The sequence below is a fragment of the Pleuronectes platessa genome, chromosome 2, assembly GCF_947347685.1.
Source record: "Pleuronectes platessa chromosome 2, fPlePla1.1, whole genome shotgun sequence".
Classification (NCBI taxonomy): domain Eukaryota; kingdom Metazoa; phylum Chordata; class Actinopteri; order Pleuronectiformes; family Pleuronectidae; genus Pleuronectes; species Pleuronectes platessa.
This window is the reverse complement of record NC_070627.1, coordinates 12,557,121-12,572,959: the sequence shown is the minus strand read 5'-3', so window position 1 is coordinate 12,572,959 and position 15,839 is coordinate 12,557,121. Positions and strand designations below refer to the sequence as shown.

Here is a 15,839-nt window from a genome sequence, read left to right as displayed (position 1 = left end):
GTTGACTAGTAGCAGAAACTTGGACTATGGGCAGAAAAGGTCTCTGGTTCGACTCCACGGAGAAACAACAAAAAGACAAACCTGGATTGATCTGTCCAAAAATCCAAGAGGATTCTCCCTACCCTGTCTAGTGCCCCTGAGCAAGGCACCTTACTCCCCCAACATCTGCTCCCCGGGCGCTGTACATGGTCGCTCACTGCTCTGTGTGTCCTTCACCAGATGGGTCAAAAGCAGAGGTTAAATGTCCCTACCTGCATGAGTGTGCCTGCATGAGTGTGCCTGTGCATGCCTGTGCATGTCTGTACATGTGTTTGGGACTAATAAATGCATCCTAATCTTAGAGGCGTGGCAGAACATTCCATTTTGTAGCTCTGCAAATTATTGAAAAGGTAGAATTCCAGTATTCACATCATATGAAATAGATGTTAGTGTATAGTATAAGCAGGTTACGTTAATATAAGCATTGGCAATTTTATCATTTTGTTGATTAAACATCTGGATTGGTTGAATGAAATTCAGGCAACCATTTAAAGGTAGCACATGAACAAGTTAAACCCCATAGTTCAAATACTGAATTACACAAATATGGCAAGATACATGACGATGTGCACAGTAAAATGGCGGATTGTGGATTTATTTGCCCTCAGTTTGGAATGTCAGGACCATCTAAACAGTAATCGAGTAACATGACGTCGTTCTCTAACGGTGGCAGACAGCAGTAATAATATGTGAGCCAAAAAAGCCATCTTTATATAATTGTATCCTAATATTACTGGTAATGTCCACATTAAATGCCAAATTTCATTTCCTGCCCGCGAGGCAAACTCGGGACGGAAAATTTCCCACGATGCACCGGGTTATGCAGCAATGCATGTTGGGACGAAGAAGGGGCTGTTATAGTGTTGTCGAAAGTCCTTGAGCGTGAGATGAATTCCACTGTCCCTAAATCTTCCAGTATCGTTTTGAAACATTAAAAGTGAACAACAACACTGTGAACAAGCGACACTGGTGAGTGACTACGCGCTCACGTCAGACATTTTACCGCTTATCGTTTGCGCCATTGGTTTTGGCGTCTTTTTGCCGAGGTTAGACCGTGTTCATGTTTGTACAACTGGCCTGTCGTGCGCATTGTAACTAGATGGTTCGACTGTAAGGGGTTTGTGTCGTGTGTTTGCAGTTGTTACTGTTAAAACATGATGTCTGTGTGATTGTAAACGGCACTATTTATTTCCAAAGGTCGTGTGATTGCTGAAGCTGAGTGGAAAATGGGAGCCGATAAAAGGTGAGTAGCTGCTGCAGCGCCTGTCGCCATGCTAGGTGTAGTTAGCCACAATTACAGCTCCACTACCCGTCCTGCGATGGATTCAAAATGTCTGTATTCTTAATAATCGGAAACCAATTAAGGTCCAGTTAAATTTGGTATTACAGGAGTGGTCAAACGGCGAATATGCTAATCATGTAGGATCCTACAGAAAAATATCATTTTATTTCCAACCTGTTACTAATGATTGCAGTTATCCTTCTTGTCGATGATTTTACGTTTTCTGGTAAAGTCAATTTACTACATCACATTCAAAGAAGTGCTGACGCCTGATGGGACATGTCTTATGAAAGTGGCCACCTCTATCTTGGAAGCACATTTCCAGACATTAGTATCATATTTGAAAAGTTGAAATACTAAAAGTTACAATAAAACTGTAAATCAGTGACTTCTTTGGAGCTCAGTCAGAGGAATCAATATCGACTGACTTTGCCATCTCGTATGAATTCTGGAAATATGCTGGTGTCAGTTAAAAAGCAGTATAAATGTCCAAGATGCCTTTTATCCCCTTATGCATTACAAAAATCAGTAAATACAAATATTTGAGACAGGTTTATTTATGTGCAATGTTAATCAGGTTTGGCACAGTTGAGCTTGATGACGTAGTAGTATTTTCTTGGATCACTTACAAGGTTGGGCTGATGTTTTACTTTTCCATTTTATGCTGTCTCTATTAGGATTGGTCGGACAGAACGTAGCGGTAGATATGGCAATGACCCGCCCCGTGATGAATCCGAATGGCGTGATAGGAGAGAGAGGGATCCCGAGCGTGATCACAACATGCGCCGCTGGGGGGAAGAGAGACGGAGTGATCGTTATGAGGGGGCAGACCGTCGACCATCGAGAGACAGTCCAGAGGTATTTATTTTAACGTGTCCTGACTATAAAATCTACCATGATGTTTTGTTCTTTGAGGACATTATTATGTAACTGATGCATTGATTTGATTTGTTTTAAAGCAAAGAGACCGTAAACGACGCAACAGTGATAGATCAGAAGATGGTTATCACTCAGATGGGGACTACCCAGAGCAGGATTACAGAAGGGAGCCTGGGGATGAGAGGAAGAGCAAGACAATCATGCTCTGGGGTCTGTCTCCTCATGTCACTGAGGATGATGTAAGTGTTAACTCGTTTTGTGCCTAATTTTGTTGTATGTGTGCAAACAATTCACTCTGTTAGCTGACAGATGACATTTTAAATGGGACAGGATCAGTATAAAAACGTGAAAGTCCAATCTTTGTGTTATTTAGGTTCGTTTTGCCATTGACCAGCTGGAGGGACCCCAGCCAGTGGATGTCAGGCTGATGAAGAAAAAAACAGGTGAGAACCAGATGTAGAAGACGGACCCAACCTCCCTCCCCCCAGTCTTTGACCATAGGGCCAAGCTGCTTCTATTCAGACCCATTTTCCTATAGCAACTAAGAGAATTTGATCAAATTACGTAACAGACTTTTCATTTCAGTTAATTGCGGATCTTTTCCCAGGTAAGTAACAGAAGCGATAATGGTTGTGAAAAAGTCAGTTGGTAGACACACACTTTGATGAGTGTCTTTAAAATAGTGATATTCAACAGGATTTCTTGCTATGGTAAAACTCCTAAGGAGTGGCCCAATGTGTACAAAAAGGGCCCTGGGTTCTGAAGCAGTTTGTGGAAGACTTTGAATAATATTCCCGTGGACTCTTAACTAACACGCCTCCCGTCTATATTTGAATGCTGTCTCTAGGTATAAGCCGTGGTTTCGCCTTCGTGGACTTTTATCACTTGCAAGATGCTACCCGATGGATGGAGACCAATCAGGTTGCTTCCCAATCGCCAAGTCTAGTTTTAATCTTGGGGATCTTGAAAAATAACCCAAAAAGCAACCAAAGTGTATAAAATAAGTAGTGTGGAAACTATTGATCTTTTTGAGAAAAAATTGTTTGTTTGATACAGAGAAAAAAAAATGTGTATACTAATATGGAAGGTTAAACATAATACATTTTTTAAGAATATTGACTATTTAATATAATTTGAGTAGCATCAGAATTGCAGATTTTACTCAGATTGAGGTCATCTCCTTAAGGAATTTGCATTTAAGATAAAGAACACCATTTCCTTGCTGATAGAGCCCTCTCAGTAGATGTTTTTATTTTTTTTAACAGTCACTCTCTTCCTTTACATTTCTGTGGGAAGCCTATACATGCCATACATGTCTGTTAGGGTCACATTGTACACTCTGCTCCAGCTTAGTCTGGGCACACGGGTCCCAAACACCTAAAGAACCCTCTATACATCATGCTCACATATACATCATGTGGCTGTCTTTAACACATGCCTATCTGATGGGGTCCCTCTTCCCCTTCTCTCCCTTCCGACACTTTTTGCTCTTTTGATGAGATGAATTCTCACCATGAGCACTTGGTTGATATTTGTCTTCCTCTTTCAGAAACGTCTGACCATCCAAGGCAAAAGTGTGGACATGCACTACAGTCATCCCAGGAACAAGTATGAAGACTGGCTCTGCAACACTGTAAGTCTTTAGTTTCATGGTCACATCCTCCTAACAACATTGCTACAAACCACTACACAAACACACACATATTAGGTCTTTAAATTACAATTGTTAGTTGTGTCAGCTTACTTTTTTGGTTACACCTACATTTGGATGAGCGGTAAAGGTTAGGTTGTGTCCGAGGTAAGTATGGTATGCTGCACCAATATAGACTGGCTGCTCTCTGAGGCAGCACTGTGAAGGGCTTTAGTAGGTGTATAATAAAAATGATGTGAACGGTTACTTGCAGTGTGGCCTGTACAATTTCCGGAGGAGGCTGAAGTGCTTCAGGTGTGGAGCAGCCAAAGCTGGTAAGTAGTTAATCATAAAGAGGCCACTGACGGGCTGAGGCCGCAGTGCCGGGATGCAACGCAAAGCTTGTGTTCTTGGAGTTGCAAAGGCCTAGCAAACCAAGGGATTGTTTAGTGTTGACATTGTCAGATGTAGGCAAAGTGCATAGATTGGGAAAGAAGCATGCATTTTTCCTTTCTACCTGACAGTAACACAAAATGGGGGGGAAAAACACAAAATATGGAATAGATGAGATACTGTAAACATTACATTTTTCACTTATCACTTTATATCTCATATACAATTCTTTAATTCCACTGCTCTGAAGTTGATGTTAATGCACCTCTTACTTCTGTGGTTCTCTCAACAGAAAGTGAAAACAGCGGTAATACCGGAGTCACTGAAACTCAATCCAGTGGCGATTTCTATGGCGACAGTAAGAGATAGCTATTTAACATGCGTTATGTTGCACTTTCTGTTAGAAGTAAATTGTTCTTAAATATTCACTTTTGTTCTCTACAGCTATCATCCTGAGAAATATTTCTGCCATCACAACTGTGGAAGCCATCATGACGGCCATTGCACCATATGCTAATCTTTCATCGAACAATATTCGCCTCATCAAGGACAAGCAGACGGGCCAGAACAGAGGCTTTGCCTTTGTACAACTTTCCTCTCCACTGGTAAAGTGTTCTTTATAAGTGACCATTGTCAATATGTACTCTTACATTTTCAATTTTCTTCTGTAACAACTGACAATTTTTGCAGTGGTTTCCAAACTTACCACCTCATTGATCTGCATGTAACTTAAAAATTGCTATCACTTCTTTTTGCAGGAGGCTTCTCAGCTGCTAACCATCTTACAGGGACTGCAGCCTACTCTAAAACTGGATGGAAAAACAATTGGGGTTGATTATGCCAAGAGTGCTAGAAAGTGAGTATAACAGTTTTATGTAAAAAGATCTTTCATCTGTTATTGAAATAGCTTGTTTTATATTAAAATAAAGGGAGAGATTAATCCACACAAAACATTTTATTTTTTGTTGATTTCTGACACTATTTTTCCTTTTTGTTTTAGGGATCTTTTACTACCTGATGGGAATCGTGTCAGTGCCTTTTCTGTGGCCAGCACCGCCATCGCTGCAGCCCAGTGGTCCTCAAGTCAGGTAGACCTGAGTTTTCAGCTTCTGGTCTGGTACAATCATCTCCTAGTGTTAATGTCACAGAATCATAATGCTCGATTTCTTTTCTGCAACAGCAGAGCCAAGAGGGCATGTCTGAGTACAGCTACCTGCAAGAAGGCTACACTCCAATGTCACAGGTTTGTAGAAGAAAAAAGATTGAACAATTTGCTTGAGTAGATAATTTGTTCTTTATTGGTGCATATATTAAAATGACCACTATAACACTGATAAGTAATGAGACACAAGGTTGTACCTGTACTTGATTATTTAAATAGATACCTCTATCGCGTGAAAACGAATAATTGTATTTCAAATTTCTTTTTGTAATAGGAGTACCAGACGTATTACCAGCAAGCAGCAGGAGCCAGCACCTCACAGGGAAATGGAATTCTAGGAGGTATGAAATGCACAGTTAGTGTATAGTCCTCTTGTGCTTTTAGTGGGGACACATAATTCAGATTACCAGTGTTTGAACTTCTAACACCGTTATAGTAAAGTAGATAAATCTCAAGCATAGAATTGTGTCGGCTGGAATTTATATAATATGATTATTCTTTTTTTCTATGGACACTGATTTTAAGCATTTGAAAAATGATTCACAAGAGCTTTGCATTTCTCATTTAGCTGCGCCAAGTGTAAAGATGCTTCCGAATGCAGCTGGAGTAGTGATCTCACAGGGTGCACAAGTCTACCAACAACACATGATCTCACACCCTGCTGTTCAGGTAACGTCCACATGTTTGTTAATTCTGTATTTACACTATAGTACAGTTTTTAAAATGCTTAGTGTAACAGTCTTAAAATAACTAAATGCTTCATTGCAGGGATTGACACTTGCTCAGCAACTGGAGGGCAAACACCATACAGGACACTTCTCAGGCTTTGAAGCTGCAGCGCCTGGAGCCAGTACAATAACTAGACAGACAGCTGAAGGCAGCACTGGTATGAGGAACACTTAAAACATGAGCTATTTCACTGGGATCTGTGTCATGATGATAATTGATCTGCTCAATCATTCCACGGTCACTGTCATGTACATTGCATCATATTATATTATGTATGTATGTATGTATGTATGTATGTATAAAACACACTTATTACTTAAAACTAGAGCCTGACCTATATGGAGTTTTAGGGGCCGATATTTGGACTAAGAAATTGACTGTGTGTAATATTTTTTGGATTTGCCAACTGATAAATTGGGAGGGCTCTACATTTACTTGTGGTGTAACTCAGAATTTTTCTGTCTTGCTTATGATATTATGTTGTATAATTCACAGCTGCCCCTGATACATCCACCTACCAGTATGATGAGTCCTCTGGCTACTATTATGATCCTCAGACTGGCCTCTACTATGACCCAAACACACATGTAAGTAGTGATTAACCGCTATGTGGGACTCCTTTGTTTACTGTCGTAATGGTGACAGTTTGTCAGGAATTCATCTTGATTATGTACGTATTTGTTTGCATCCTTTCAGTATTACTACAACTCTCAGACCCAGCAGTATCTGTACTGGGACAGTGAAAAGCAGACGTACTTACCTGCCCCAACTGACCCAAATGCTGGACCAAATGATAATGCAGCAGGAGGCAAAGAAGGCAAAGACAAAAAGGAAAAGCCCAAAAGCAAGACTGCTCAGCAGGTATGATCATAAACCCACCTCAGCACATTGTTCCTTCTACTGCTTCTGCTCTGTAGCATTTCCTGAATAGTTGAGTAGCGTATTTTAATTTCTTTAGGGTATAACTTCTTGTTCTAAATCTGCCTTATTATTTCAGATTGCTAAAGACATGGAGCGGTGGGCTAAAAGTCTCAACAAGCAGAAAGACAACTTCAGGGGCAGCTATAATCCCACTAGTCAAGAGGAGAGGAAGGAGGCCGCAGCTGCAGATGCTGGCTTCACACTGTTTGAAAAGAAGGTAATCCACTAGATTGTTATGTATGAAGAAGGTCAGAGTGCAAATGTATGCCTCAGGCCCAATGCAAATGTATTGATTGTATGTATGTATTTTTTTTTAGCAGGCGGGAGGTCTAGAAAGGCTCATGCCAGAAGTGCTACGGAGCGCTGAGGAAGAGACACCAACCAGCTCAGCCCAATCTGCCCAGTCGGCCCAATCTGCCCACTCTTCCAAGGTGAGACTCTTGGTCATTCCAAAGCCTGAGCTTTGCCATTCTAGTGTCATTGGAAACCTTCTCTGTTAATTCCATGTTTTTATGTCTGTTAACGATATTTATGCATACCTTTCTTTATCTATGATGTGGTCAGTGTGGCCTTGTGGCAGCCTACAGTGGAGACAGCGATCCAGAGGAGGGCGGAGCAGAGCCTGATAGTGACGGAGTCAATGACAAGCTGACAGATTGGTCCAAGTTAGCCTGCCTGCTCTGTAGGAGACAGTTTCCCAATAAAGAGAGTCTAACTCGTCATCAGCAACTCTCTGACCTCCACAAGGTAACACCATGCATTTCCTCGTCAGACCTGAAATGGGAGAATAAAAAGTGTCAAGTCAGGAAAACCACGAGATACTCATCTTTTTTTAACTATTTCTTTCTAGAAAAACTTGGAGGTTCACCACAGATCTAAAATGACCGAAGCAGAGCTGGAAGAGTTGGAGAGGAAAGAGTCTGAGGTTTGTCTCCATATGGATTCATCCAGCTGTTAGAGAGCAACTTTGTTCTTCTTTCAAAGTGAAAACAATTCAGGATTCACAATGTTTTATTCTTTTTGTGAATAGCTGAAGTACAGAGACAGAGCAGCTGAGAGGAGAGAAAAATATGGCATACCAGAACCACCGGCACCCAAAAAGAAGAAATTTAGCCAGCCGGCACCAGTCATGTAAGCAACTTTATGTTGTTTTTTTTTAAAGTACTGATACTTATTTTTAAGGTTTCAGTCCTTGCAGGAGTCAAGTTTTAATCTTTTTTTATGTTAATATTGAACAAAACTGAACTCCCTTTCTCCTCTGCAGTAACTATGAGCAGCCCACGAAGGACGGCCTCAACAGTGACAACATTGGGAACAAAATGCTGCAGGCCATGGGCTGGCAGGAGGGAAAGGGACTCGGTCGCAACCAACAGGGCATCACTGCGCCAATTGAGGTATTCACAACAATGACCTGGTTGTGCCTGAAGTGTACCCAGTACCCATCATCCCCAGCAACGGTATAGATCTCTACCATGTACTGAAGCTTTTTGTTTCCCTTCTCAGGCACAGTTGAGAACAAAAGGAGCCGGGCTCGGCACCAAAGGCACCAACTACACCCTCTCTGCTTCTGACACTTATAAAGACGCAGTCCGCAAAGCCATGTTTGCTCGTTTCACTGAGTTGGAATGAGTCGTTTTTCCCAAACTCTTCATATCGCCATGGCCTGCAGATGATTTGCCTCTTCCTGAACTTGAGCTCCACCATTTCTGCATTAACAAGGACAAAACAAATGGCACAGAAGCTGAAGAGATGATCTCCTTAAATGATTTAACTCCTTATATGATCCATGATGATCATGCCTCTTAATGTCAAGATCCAAGCAATAGAAACTCTCTAATTTAGACATATCGAGAAAGTGAATTACATAATTTATAAGTTGTATATATGCACAGTAAGTTCACATCCCTAGTTTAGAGTTTGTTTTGCATTTCCTCTGTGTTAAGGCCTTTTTTCTCTCAGCATGTTAAGAAATTGTACAGTTTATACAAAATCTTGTTTTTGTAAATAAAATAAATTCCATAAGAGATTACCTGCTGGAGTGGATTATATTTATGTCATACACTATATGAATTATAAAACAGCTGTTCTCAATGATTGCAATGTTACTATATAGATGGGCCAGAAAATGTAGAACCTCAGTTGATAAAATGCTCGTTTTGTAAATGCAGAGAGGATATGATGGGTAATTTCACCCGGTGTGAGGGATTTGTATTAAATACCCTGAAGGTTAAAACCTGTGTTTCTAAGCGGAAAAAGATTAAGCAAAAGACTTCGAAGGGTAACAAACTCCTCAAACAAAAGATACAGAAGAGCAACACAAACTACCTGTTGAAAATTTGTGGGCTATACTAACATCGGTTTTTCTAACACTACTAAAAGTACATAGGATTTAAAAAAAAAAAAAGCAGATGATGGTGAATAACGACATACTGTATAAGATACATATCATTTCCGCACATTGAAATAAAAGGGACGCATTCTATTTAAACTGACAGCAGCTCTTTAAAGGTGGGTTTCGAAAGGGATAACAGTTTAGTACTGTCAGATGTGTATATGTAAAAGGCACTTTGGCCTCAGGACTGTGTTTAAATATGGAATCTTAATTAGTACAAGCTCACAATGTTATTTCAGATTGAAACTGCAATCTTAAATGTATATTCAGAGTCCATGTTTAAACACACATGCTTCTCTAGTGTATCTGTTGTTTTGAAGAGATCATTGCCCCCTGGGTTCAAGGACCTTTATCTCTTTGTTCATGAAGAGGAAGAAGAGGATTTGAAGGCTGTTATTTATGAAATACTGTTTCCATTGTCAGACTATGAAGTCAACACTTGTCTTGGCCTGTGAGTTATGTAATAAATGATAAATAATATTGTTTCTTGATTCAAAGAGGTGGTTAGCTTGCATGTCTCTGTGCTGGAAGTCCTTATATAAACACAATGAAACATAATACAGTCCCATGGGTTCAGGTCATGGACTTGAAGGTCGTCTGATGTTTCCACTTCTCAGGGAGGAATGCTCTGAACTGCACGTCCACCTCTTGTTACATTGATATAGTGCAGCAATACACCTTGATTCCTGTGGTCATAGATTGGATCTCCGCTGTTTTATTACCCCATGCTTTCTCCGAAATATCCCAAAAAACAAACATCCATCTGCAGCTTGGGTGAGATGAGCTGGATCCCACTCTTTATGAATGGGCTTACGTAACACTTCATAATAAATTGTAAAAGTGATCATTAACTTGACATGTTCATTTGTAGCAGGGGCTGTACTTACAAAGATTTGAAGTTAATTCGTTTGAAATTTCAGACTTAAGAGCTTTTAAAAAGGAACTGTTTCAACTTTGAATGAAGAGTTGAGTGAATGAATTGCCTGGAGTTTACTCAACTCATTATATTAGATTATTGACCCACTTCCCAGAAACTGCATTTATAGATAGAAGAACACAGACATGGTCTAAACTTGCAGTGTGTGTTACCACATGTGAAGATTTGACACGGTTGTTTTACTTTATAATAGTGAAAACAACGATGATGAAGGTTTTGAATTCAGTCCGTACTCTGGATCTAACATGCATAGAAAGCACAATCAGCCATATTGATGATATTGACTTGATATTCCTAAAATGACTTTTGGTTCCTTTAGCTGGGTATATTTCATTTCAAGGGTATTGTACATGTTGCATGTAATGTAATGATAACATGGTGTACTGGCCCAGAGTACACGCTGAGTTCATTGTCATGCTTGAACGTGGGTGGGTGCAATGTATGATTCATATCTTCAGCCTGCTGCTTTTGTAACACAGCAGGTAAAGTCTGGACGAAACCTTGACCCACCACGTTTCTATCTCACCATCAGTCTTCCATTCGTGTGTCCCTCATGAAAGCAGATGAAGAGAATCACATGGAGGTGCCACACTGTTCAACAGAAATCCCAGATATGTTTTTTTTTATTGGTATAAGTAAAAATCAGACAAGCATGGAACAAACTTGTGAGGGGGGGGGGGGGGGGGGTTACAAACATGGCTCCACATGTTGCTGTGTGTCAACGGCCCTGATGGTCTAAAATACATTTTCATCTGTGTACCATGGCCTGTTCAGTTAACCAGTCTTTACACCCAATTTGTATTAGTAGCCTATACTAGTCTTACAAACATAACAATTCTGTTTTTTTATTATTACTGTTAAATTGATTTTACCTTCAGCGTCAGGTCTTTAATTTTGTCTCAGTCCGTCCTGCAGACTCAAAGAGCATCAAGGTCACAGGAAGAGTGCTCTGTTTTATGCAAGAGACTAGCACCATGTGAACGATTGAAATATTTAACTTGTTGAACCCATATCCTAAAACTTCATTAATGCCGCTAGAAGGGCTGCATAATTACTTTAGATCCAATTCTACATAATGGCTTTTTTTTGTAAACTTGTAATGAACACTTTAAGTGTAATATTACTGTATATTGAACCTAGCACGTTCACTGTGACATTATACGTTTCAACATCATAGCCAGATCCAGTCTGAGCTGCTAATCTTATTGCTCCACAGTGTTTTATTGTTTCAATAATTTAGTTCATAATCAATATTTTTACTGATGTATTTTGTGTTTCATGCCTCTGTGTTTTTCTGTATAAGATTTGATGACCCGGAGGCAACTTTCCATATTGCTACAATGGCAGTTAAGTATTTCTATATTTTATCCTAACTCACAGTTAGTGATATTTCCTTTGCAAATATCCTAAACTTAAACCTGTACTAACGTTATAATAAATGTGAGAAAAGTAGCCAAAAAGTTATAGAAAATAAGTCCTCAAAGAGGAAAAGACAAGAAACAGAAAGTGAAATTAGTTTAAGCTTGCTTTGGAACTGTACAAATAAAATCAATCAGTAGTTTCATTTATTGCATGGTATTTGCCTGTGAAAAAAAGTATTACTCTTTTGTCAACAATACAATTATTTGTTTGTGATATTTTTCAGCTTTTCATCCTAAACTCAAATTTACACAATGCCATAAAACACAATTTGAACCAATATATTTTATTGCTACACATTTCCTATAAAGAAAAGAAAAGAGAGAAATTTGTGTCATCTCAAAGTTCAACTTCACATTTAAAAGCAATTAGTGACTTTAATTCATTGCATGGTGAGGCCACATGACCTCCTCACCCCTGAGTTAATGTTTACTAATATCTACTTAAATGCCCACAACCCCTCAGGAGCAGGCACGTGCACAGTCATTTTGTGGGTCAGGTGCTCAAACCAAAAAAAGGGCACCCATCGCCGAAATTGTTTATGAAATTAAAAATAATAATAATAAATAAATAAAAAACAGTAGGATATTTTCAACTTGTATATTTATTTTGTTAACAAACTAACTCGAATAATCAATTTGAATAAATAAATGAATAACAGGCCAAAACAGACAAAACAAGGCCATATTGAATAACCAAATAATATGTTAGGGTGAGGGTTAGTGATGTGATGGGCTCCTCTGGACCAGGTAGGGCTACTGATTCTCCCACATCTGTTTTACAGGTTGATGGCCTGATCCAAGATAAAAGAGAGCTGCTACCCTGAGTTGCTTGCTGCAGTTCCCTGTCCTTCTGCATTTGGAGTCTCTCTTTTCTTGGCATTATGCTGCAAATTTTGTATTTGAGATAAATCAATGTTGTGCATAATTATCAAGAGTGACTTACATAATCTCTATAAAGCTGACAACACAGTACATATGTAGCGGGTCAGTTCTTAATAAAGTTTTATACTTTTAGCAGTGTCATTTTCCCCGCTCTGGATGTGTTAATTAACCTGACAGGACGGCAACTCCTATAGGCTGCAGGGAGGCGGAGGAGTTTATTTAGGGACACCTTAGCTCTCTCCCTCGTCCTCGTCCTCGTCCTCTCTCTCTCTCTCTCTCTCTCTCTCTCTCTCTCTCTCTCTCTCTCTCTCTCTCTCTCCCTCCCTCCCTCCCTCCCCCCCCCCCCCCCCCCACACACACACACACTGCCGGTCCTGTGGGTGTGTGCGGAAGTTTAGCGTGAGCGCAGCACGTGTGGTGGCAATTGTTTGTCGCAGTAAGTTGCTGGAAGTTATATAATGTTAACGGCGATCACAGAGAAAGTGTCCGCAAATTGTAACTGAAGTTTGTCCTTAGAGCCCAGCGTGAAGCTGTGTCTGTGTGCGACTGTGTCGGCGTCACCGTGGATGCACGCTGTCCCTGCTTTATTTTAATGAATTAAAGGTATGCGATAAGGATGTGTTTTTATGTTTGTAAATGTTTTTAAATATTATAAATGTGTTTAAATTGTGTGACCTAACTATAACATGTTTGTTTTATAGGGCTGCCTCCAGCTAAATAGTTACGGTCACTGTTTTTTCCCACTTTAGATTTCATTTAGATTATTTGGTTTGATTATTTGTTTCTTTGTGTTTTGTTTTGTTCTATTGCAAGGTGCAATATATATGGTTGACTGGGACTGTGCAAATCAGTGGTAGTGACTTGAAAGGTGGTGAATTATTGGCTCCATAAAGTAGAGGCCCTCTTTTGTCATTTTGTTGTTGTATATCGTTTGCAGTGATTTTCTTAAAGTGTGTTGTGTTTGGTTTTTAATGCATGATATTTTAGCATTGTACAATTGGGTCTGGAGCCTCTAATTTCTCTCTATTTTAAACTGTCATTTATATCAAGTCCAGGCCAGCCTTTCCAACCTTTGCACATGTCACTTTACTGTTTGAGCAGTCTGTTTTAAATCATTTGCATCTATTAAATAAATTGTATTTTGTATTGAGATCTCAGCCTCCCGTCCCGTCTTATTCTGGATACTTGTTGAACCGAATTGACATTAACTGTCATCTCTGAACCATTTTTAATCACTACACATACACATTTTTTTTTACTGTTTTCTGACAGAGTTGAAGCATAAGCAGCATTAGTAATATACCACAATATACCTCACCAGACTGTGATGTAGCTCAACTTCAGACCTACCTTTCATTTCAATAATTACGATTTTAAATTAAACAAAACTAGTGAACTTGTCTAATTTGTAGAACAGTAAAACTGCCTTTAAATTCTCTGTCTGTCTGTCTGTCAGTCAGTATCTCTCTCTCTCTCTCTCTTCATTAAACATGACAAACGTCAGTAAACAGCTGGACAAGGCTTTGAAATCACGGAGTTTTTTGTTTGTTTATTTTTTAGGAAACGTCGGACCAGTTGCGACATAATGTTTTCAGCGGGGCTAATGTTGTGTTTCATTTATCACCAAACAACGTCGGGGGATTGCACAAACACCGTCATTACCTGTTTGTCTGATGCTGCGGGCATTGTTGTGCAAGTTCACAACTCTCATGAACTAGTTCATAGTTCAGTTCATGTCATAGTTTTAAGGTTGAAAGTGAGAATGAAAGACTTAATTTGTTAAAGAAAACCTTATCCATCACTACCCCTTGCCTTTACTGTCGGAATCTCTTGCCATCTGAATTCTCTTGCCATCTGTATATGAGTATGGCCTGCCCCTTTAAGGAAAGTTTGTAATGCACCTAGGTATTGTGGGAAAAGACGAGAAGTGATGAACAACCTAGAGGCGATGCGAGTATCGTTCCTGCTGTATATCCGAGAAATAAAGTGGCCGCATTCCAAGTAAAGAAACATCTCCTCCTCCTTCTTCACGGAGCGGTCCGGACGGCTGGTTACCGGCCAGACAGCGAGCCAAGATAACCAGTGACAGGGGCGGCTCCTGGTACAGGCGACATAGGAGACTGGTTTATCATGACGTGACACATGCAATGTAAAACAATACATTAACGTCACACCATCATCCTCTAACCCCGGGGACGCACCGGAGGTAGAAGCGCTGTGAAAAGCGCCCCGCCTCCTTTCCTCGCCCATGTTAGATACTTTGTCTGTTCGCACCGGCAGCGTAGTGCCGGGAAGAACCGGGAAGCGCCGCAGACACACACACAAGCACATAATCTCCTGTGGGGGGGTGGCGGCTACGGGCTTACGTAGGTCAGTTACCTGTGAAGACAAGCAACATTAACCCCTGAACCATTGCGGAGAAATGATGATGATGATGAAAAATTAAATATAAAAAATATATATAAAATTAAATATAATTTTTTTTTTTTTTTTTTAATTAAATTTAATTAAATAAAATAAAAAAACTGCGCGCCCACATCCTGCGCAGAAGCCCATTGCGCACATCCTGCGCAGAACCGAACTGCGCACATTCTGCGCAGAAGTCCATTGCACATCCTGCGCAGAAGCCTACTGCGCACATCCTGCGCAGAAATTGCGCGCGTTTTTTTTTTTTTTTAATAAAATTTTTCCCTGTTTTCATTTTTAATTAATTTAAATTTACATACTGTAAAATATTTAGAAATCCTTCCAATTTTAAGAGTTTTTTTTTTTTTAATTAAATTTTTCCCTGTTTTCATTTTTAATTAATTAAAATTTACATACTGTAATATATTTAGAAATCCTTCCAATTTTAAGAGTTCAGTATGTTGCCGGCTAGAAGATGGGAAAGAATGGGTTTCGTACCCGGGTCTCTCTTGTTGGGGAGCAGACGCCCTGCCAACTAGGCCACACCGCCTGATAATTGCCGTCCGGAATAAAGCAGAATAATAAGATTGACAAATTATCACAACTTCAGAGAAAATATTTTCTACTTTACTACATATATTTGACAGCCTTACTTAAAGTAATTTTTATATTTTTGGCTTTTAGATACTGGATGATTTAACATACTTTAAAAACCTATTGTTAGAGAATAACCCAGTACTTTTCCAACCTTGTCTTCGGACGCCTT

At 39.7% G+C, this 15,839-nt stretch overlaps 1 protein-coding gene across 3 annotated transcripts; it reads left to right on the top strand.

Moving 5' to 3' along the window:
* The first annotated feature begins 849 nt into the window (after positions 1 to 849).
* Positions 850 to 9,064, top strand: rbm5 (RNA binding motif protein 5). 3 transcript variants are annotated; one of them, XM_053435084.1, is made up of 25 exons: positions 850 to 1,008; positions 1,237 to 1,282; positions 1,999 to 2,179; positions 2,281 to 2,439; positions 2,574 to 2,643; positions 3,048 to 3,121; positions 3,750 to 3,833; positions 4,105 to 4,165; positions 4,516 to 4,581; positions 4,668 to 4,828; positions 4,982 to 5,079; positions 5,224 to 5,311; positions 5,407 to 5,466; positions 5,660 to 5,726; positions 5,954 to 6,054; positions 6,154 to 6,271; positions 6,610 to 6,701; positions 6,811 to 6,975; positions 7,112 to 7,252; positions 7,353 to 7,466; positions 7,600 to 7,782; positions 7,886 to 7,960; positions 8,066 to 8,166; positions 8,300 to 8,429; positions 8,539 to 9,064. In XM_053435084.1, exons 2-25 carry the CDS (start codon positions 1,266 to 1,268, stop codon positions 8,662 to 8,664), a joined length of 2,532 nt encoding a protein of 843 aa, XP_053291059.1. In that variant the 5' UTR covers positions 850 to 1,008; positions 1,237 to 1,265; the 3' UTR covers positions 8,665 to 9,064. The 3 variants fall into 3 exon arrangements, with proteins under 3 accessions (XP_053291059.1, XP_053291066.1, XP_053291051.1); XM_053435091.1 differs by having other exon boundaries at positions 5,404 to 5,466; positions 7,356 to 7,466; XM_053435076.1 differs by having other exon boundaries at positions 5,404 to 5,466.
* Positions 9,065 to 15,839: the final 6,775 nt, after the last annotated feature.

Bases quoted from the DNA above. Each gene is read 5' to 3' on its own strand.
- rbm5 (XM_053435076.1), top strand. The intron at 6,702-6,810 runs GTAAGTAGTGAT...GCATCCTTTCAG, and splicing joins ACTATGACCCAAACACACAT to TATTACTACAACTCTCAGAC. The intron at 7,253-7,352 runs GTAATCCACTAG...ATTTTTTTTTAG, and splicing joins TCACACTGTTTGAAAAGAAG to CAGGCGGGAGGTCTAGAAAG.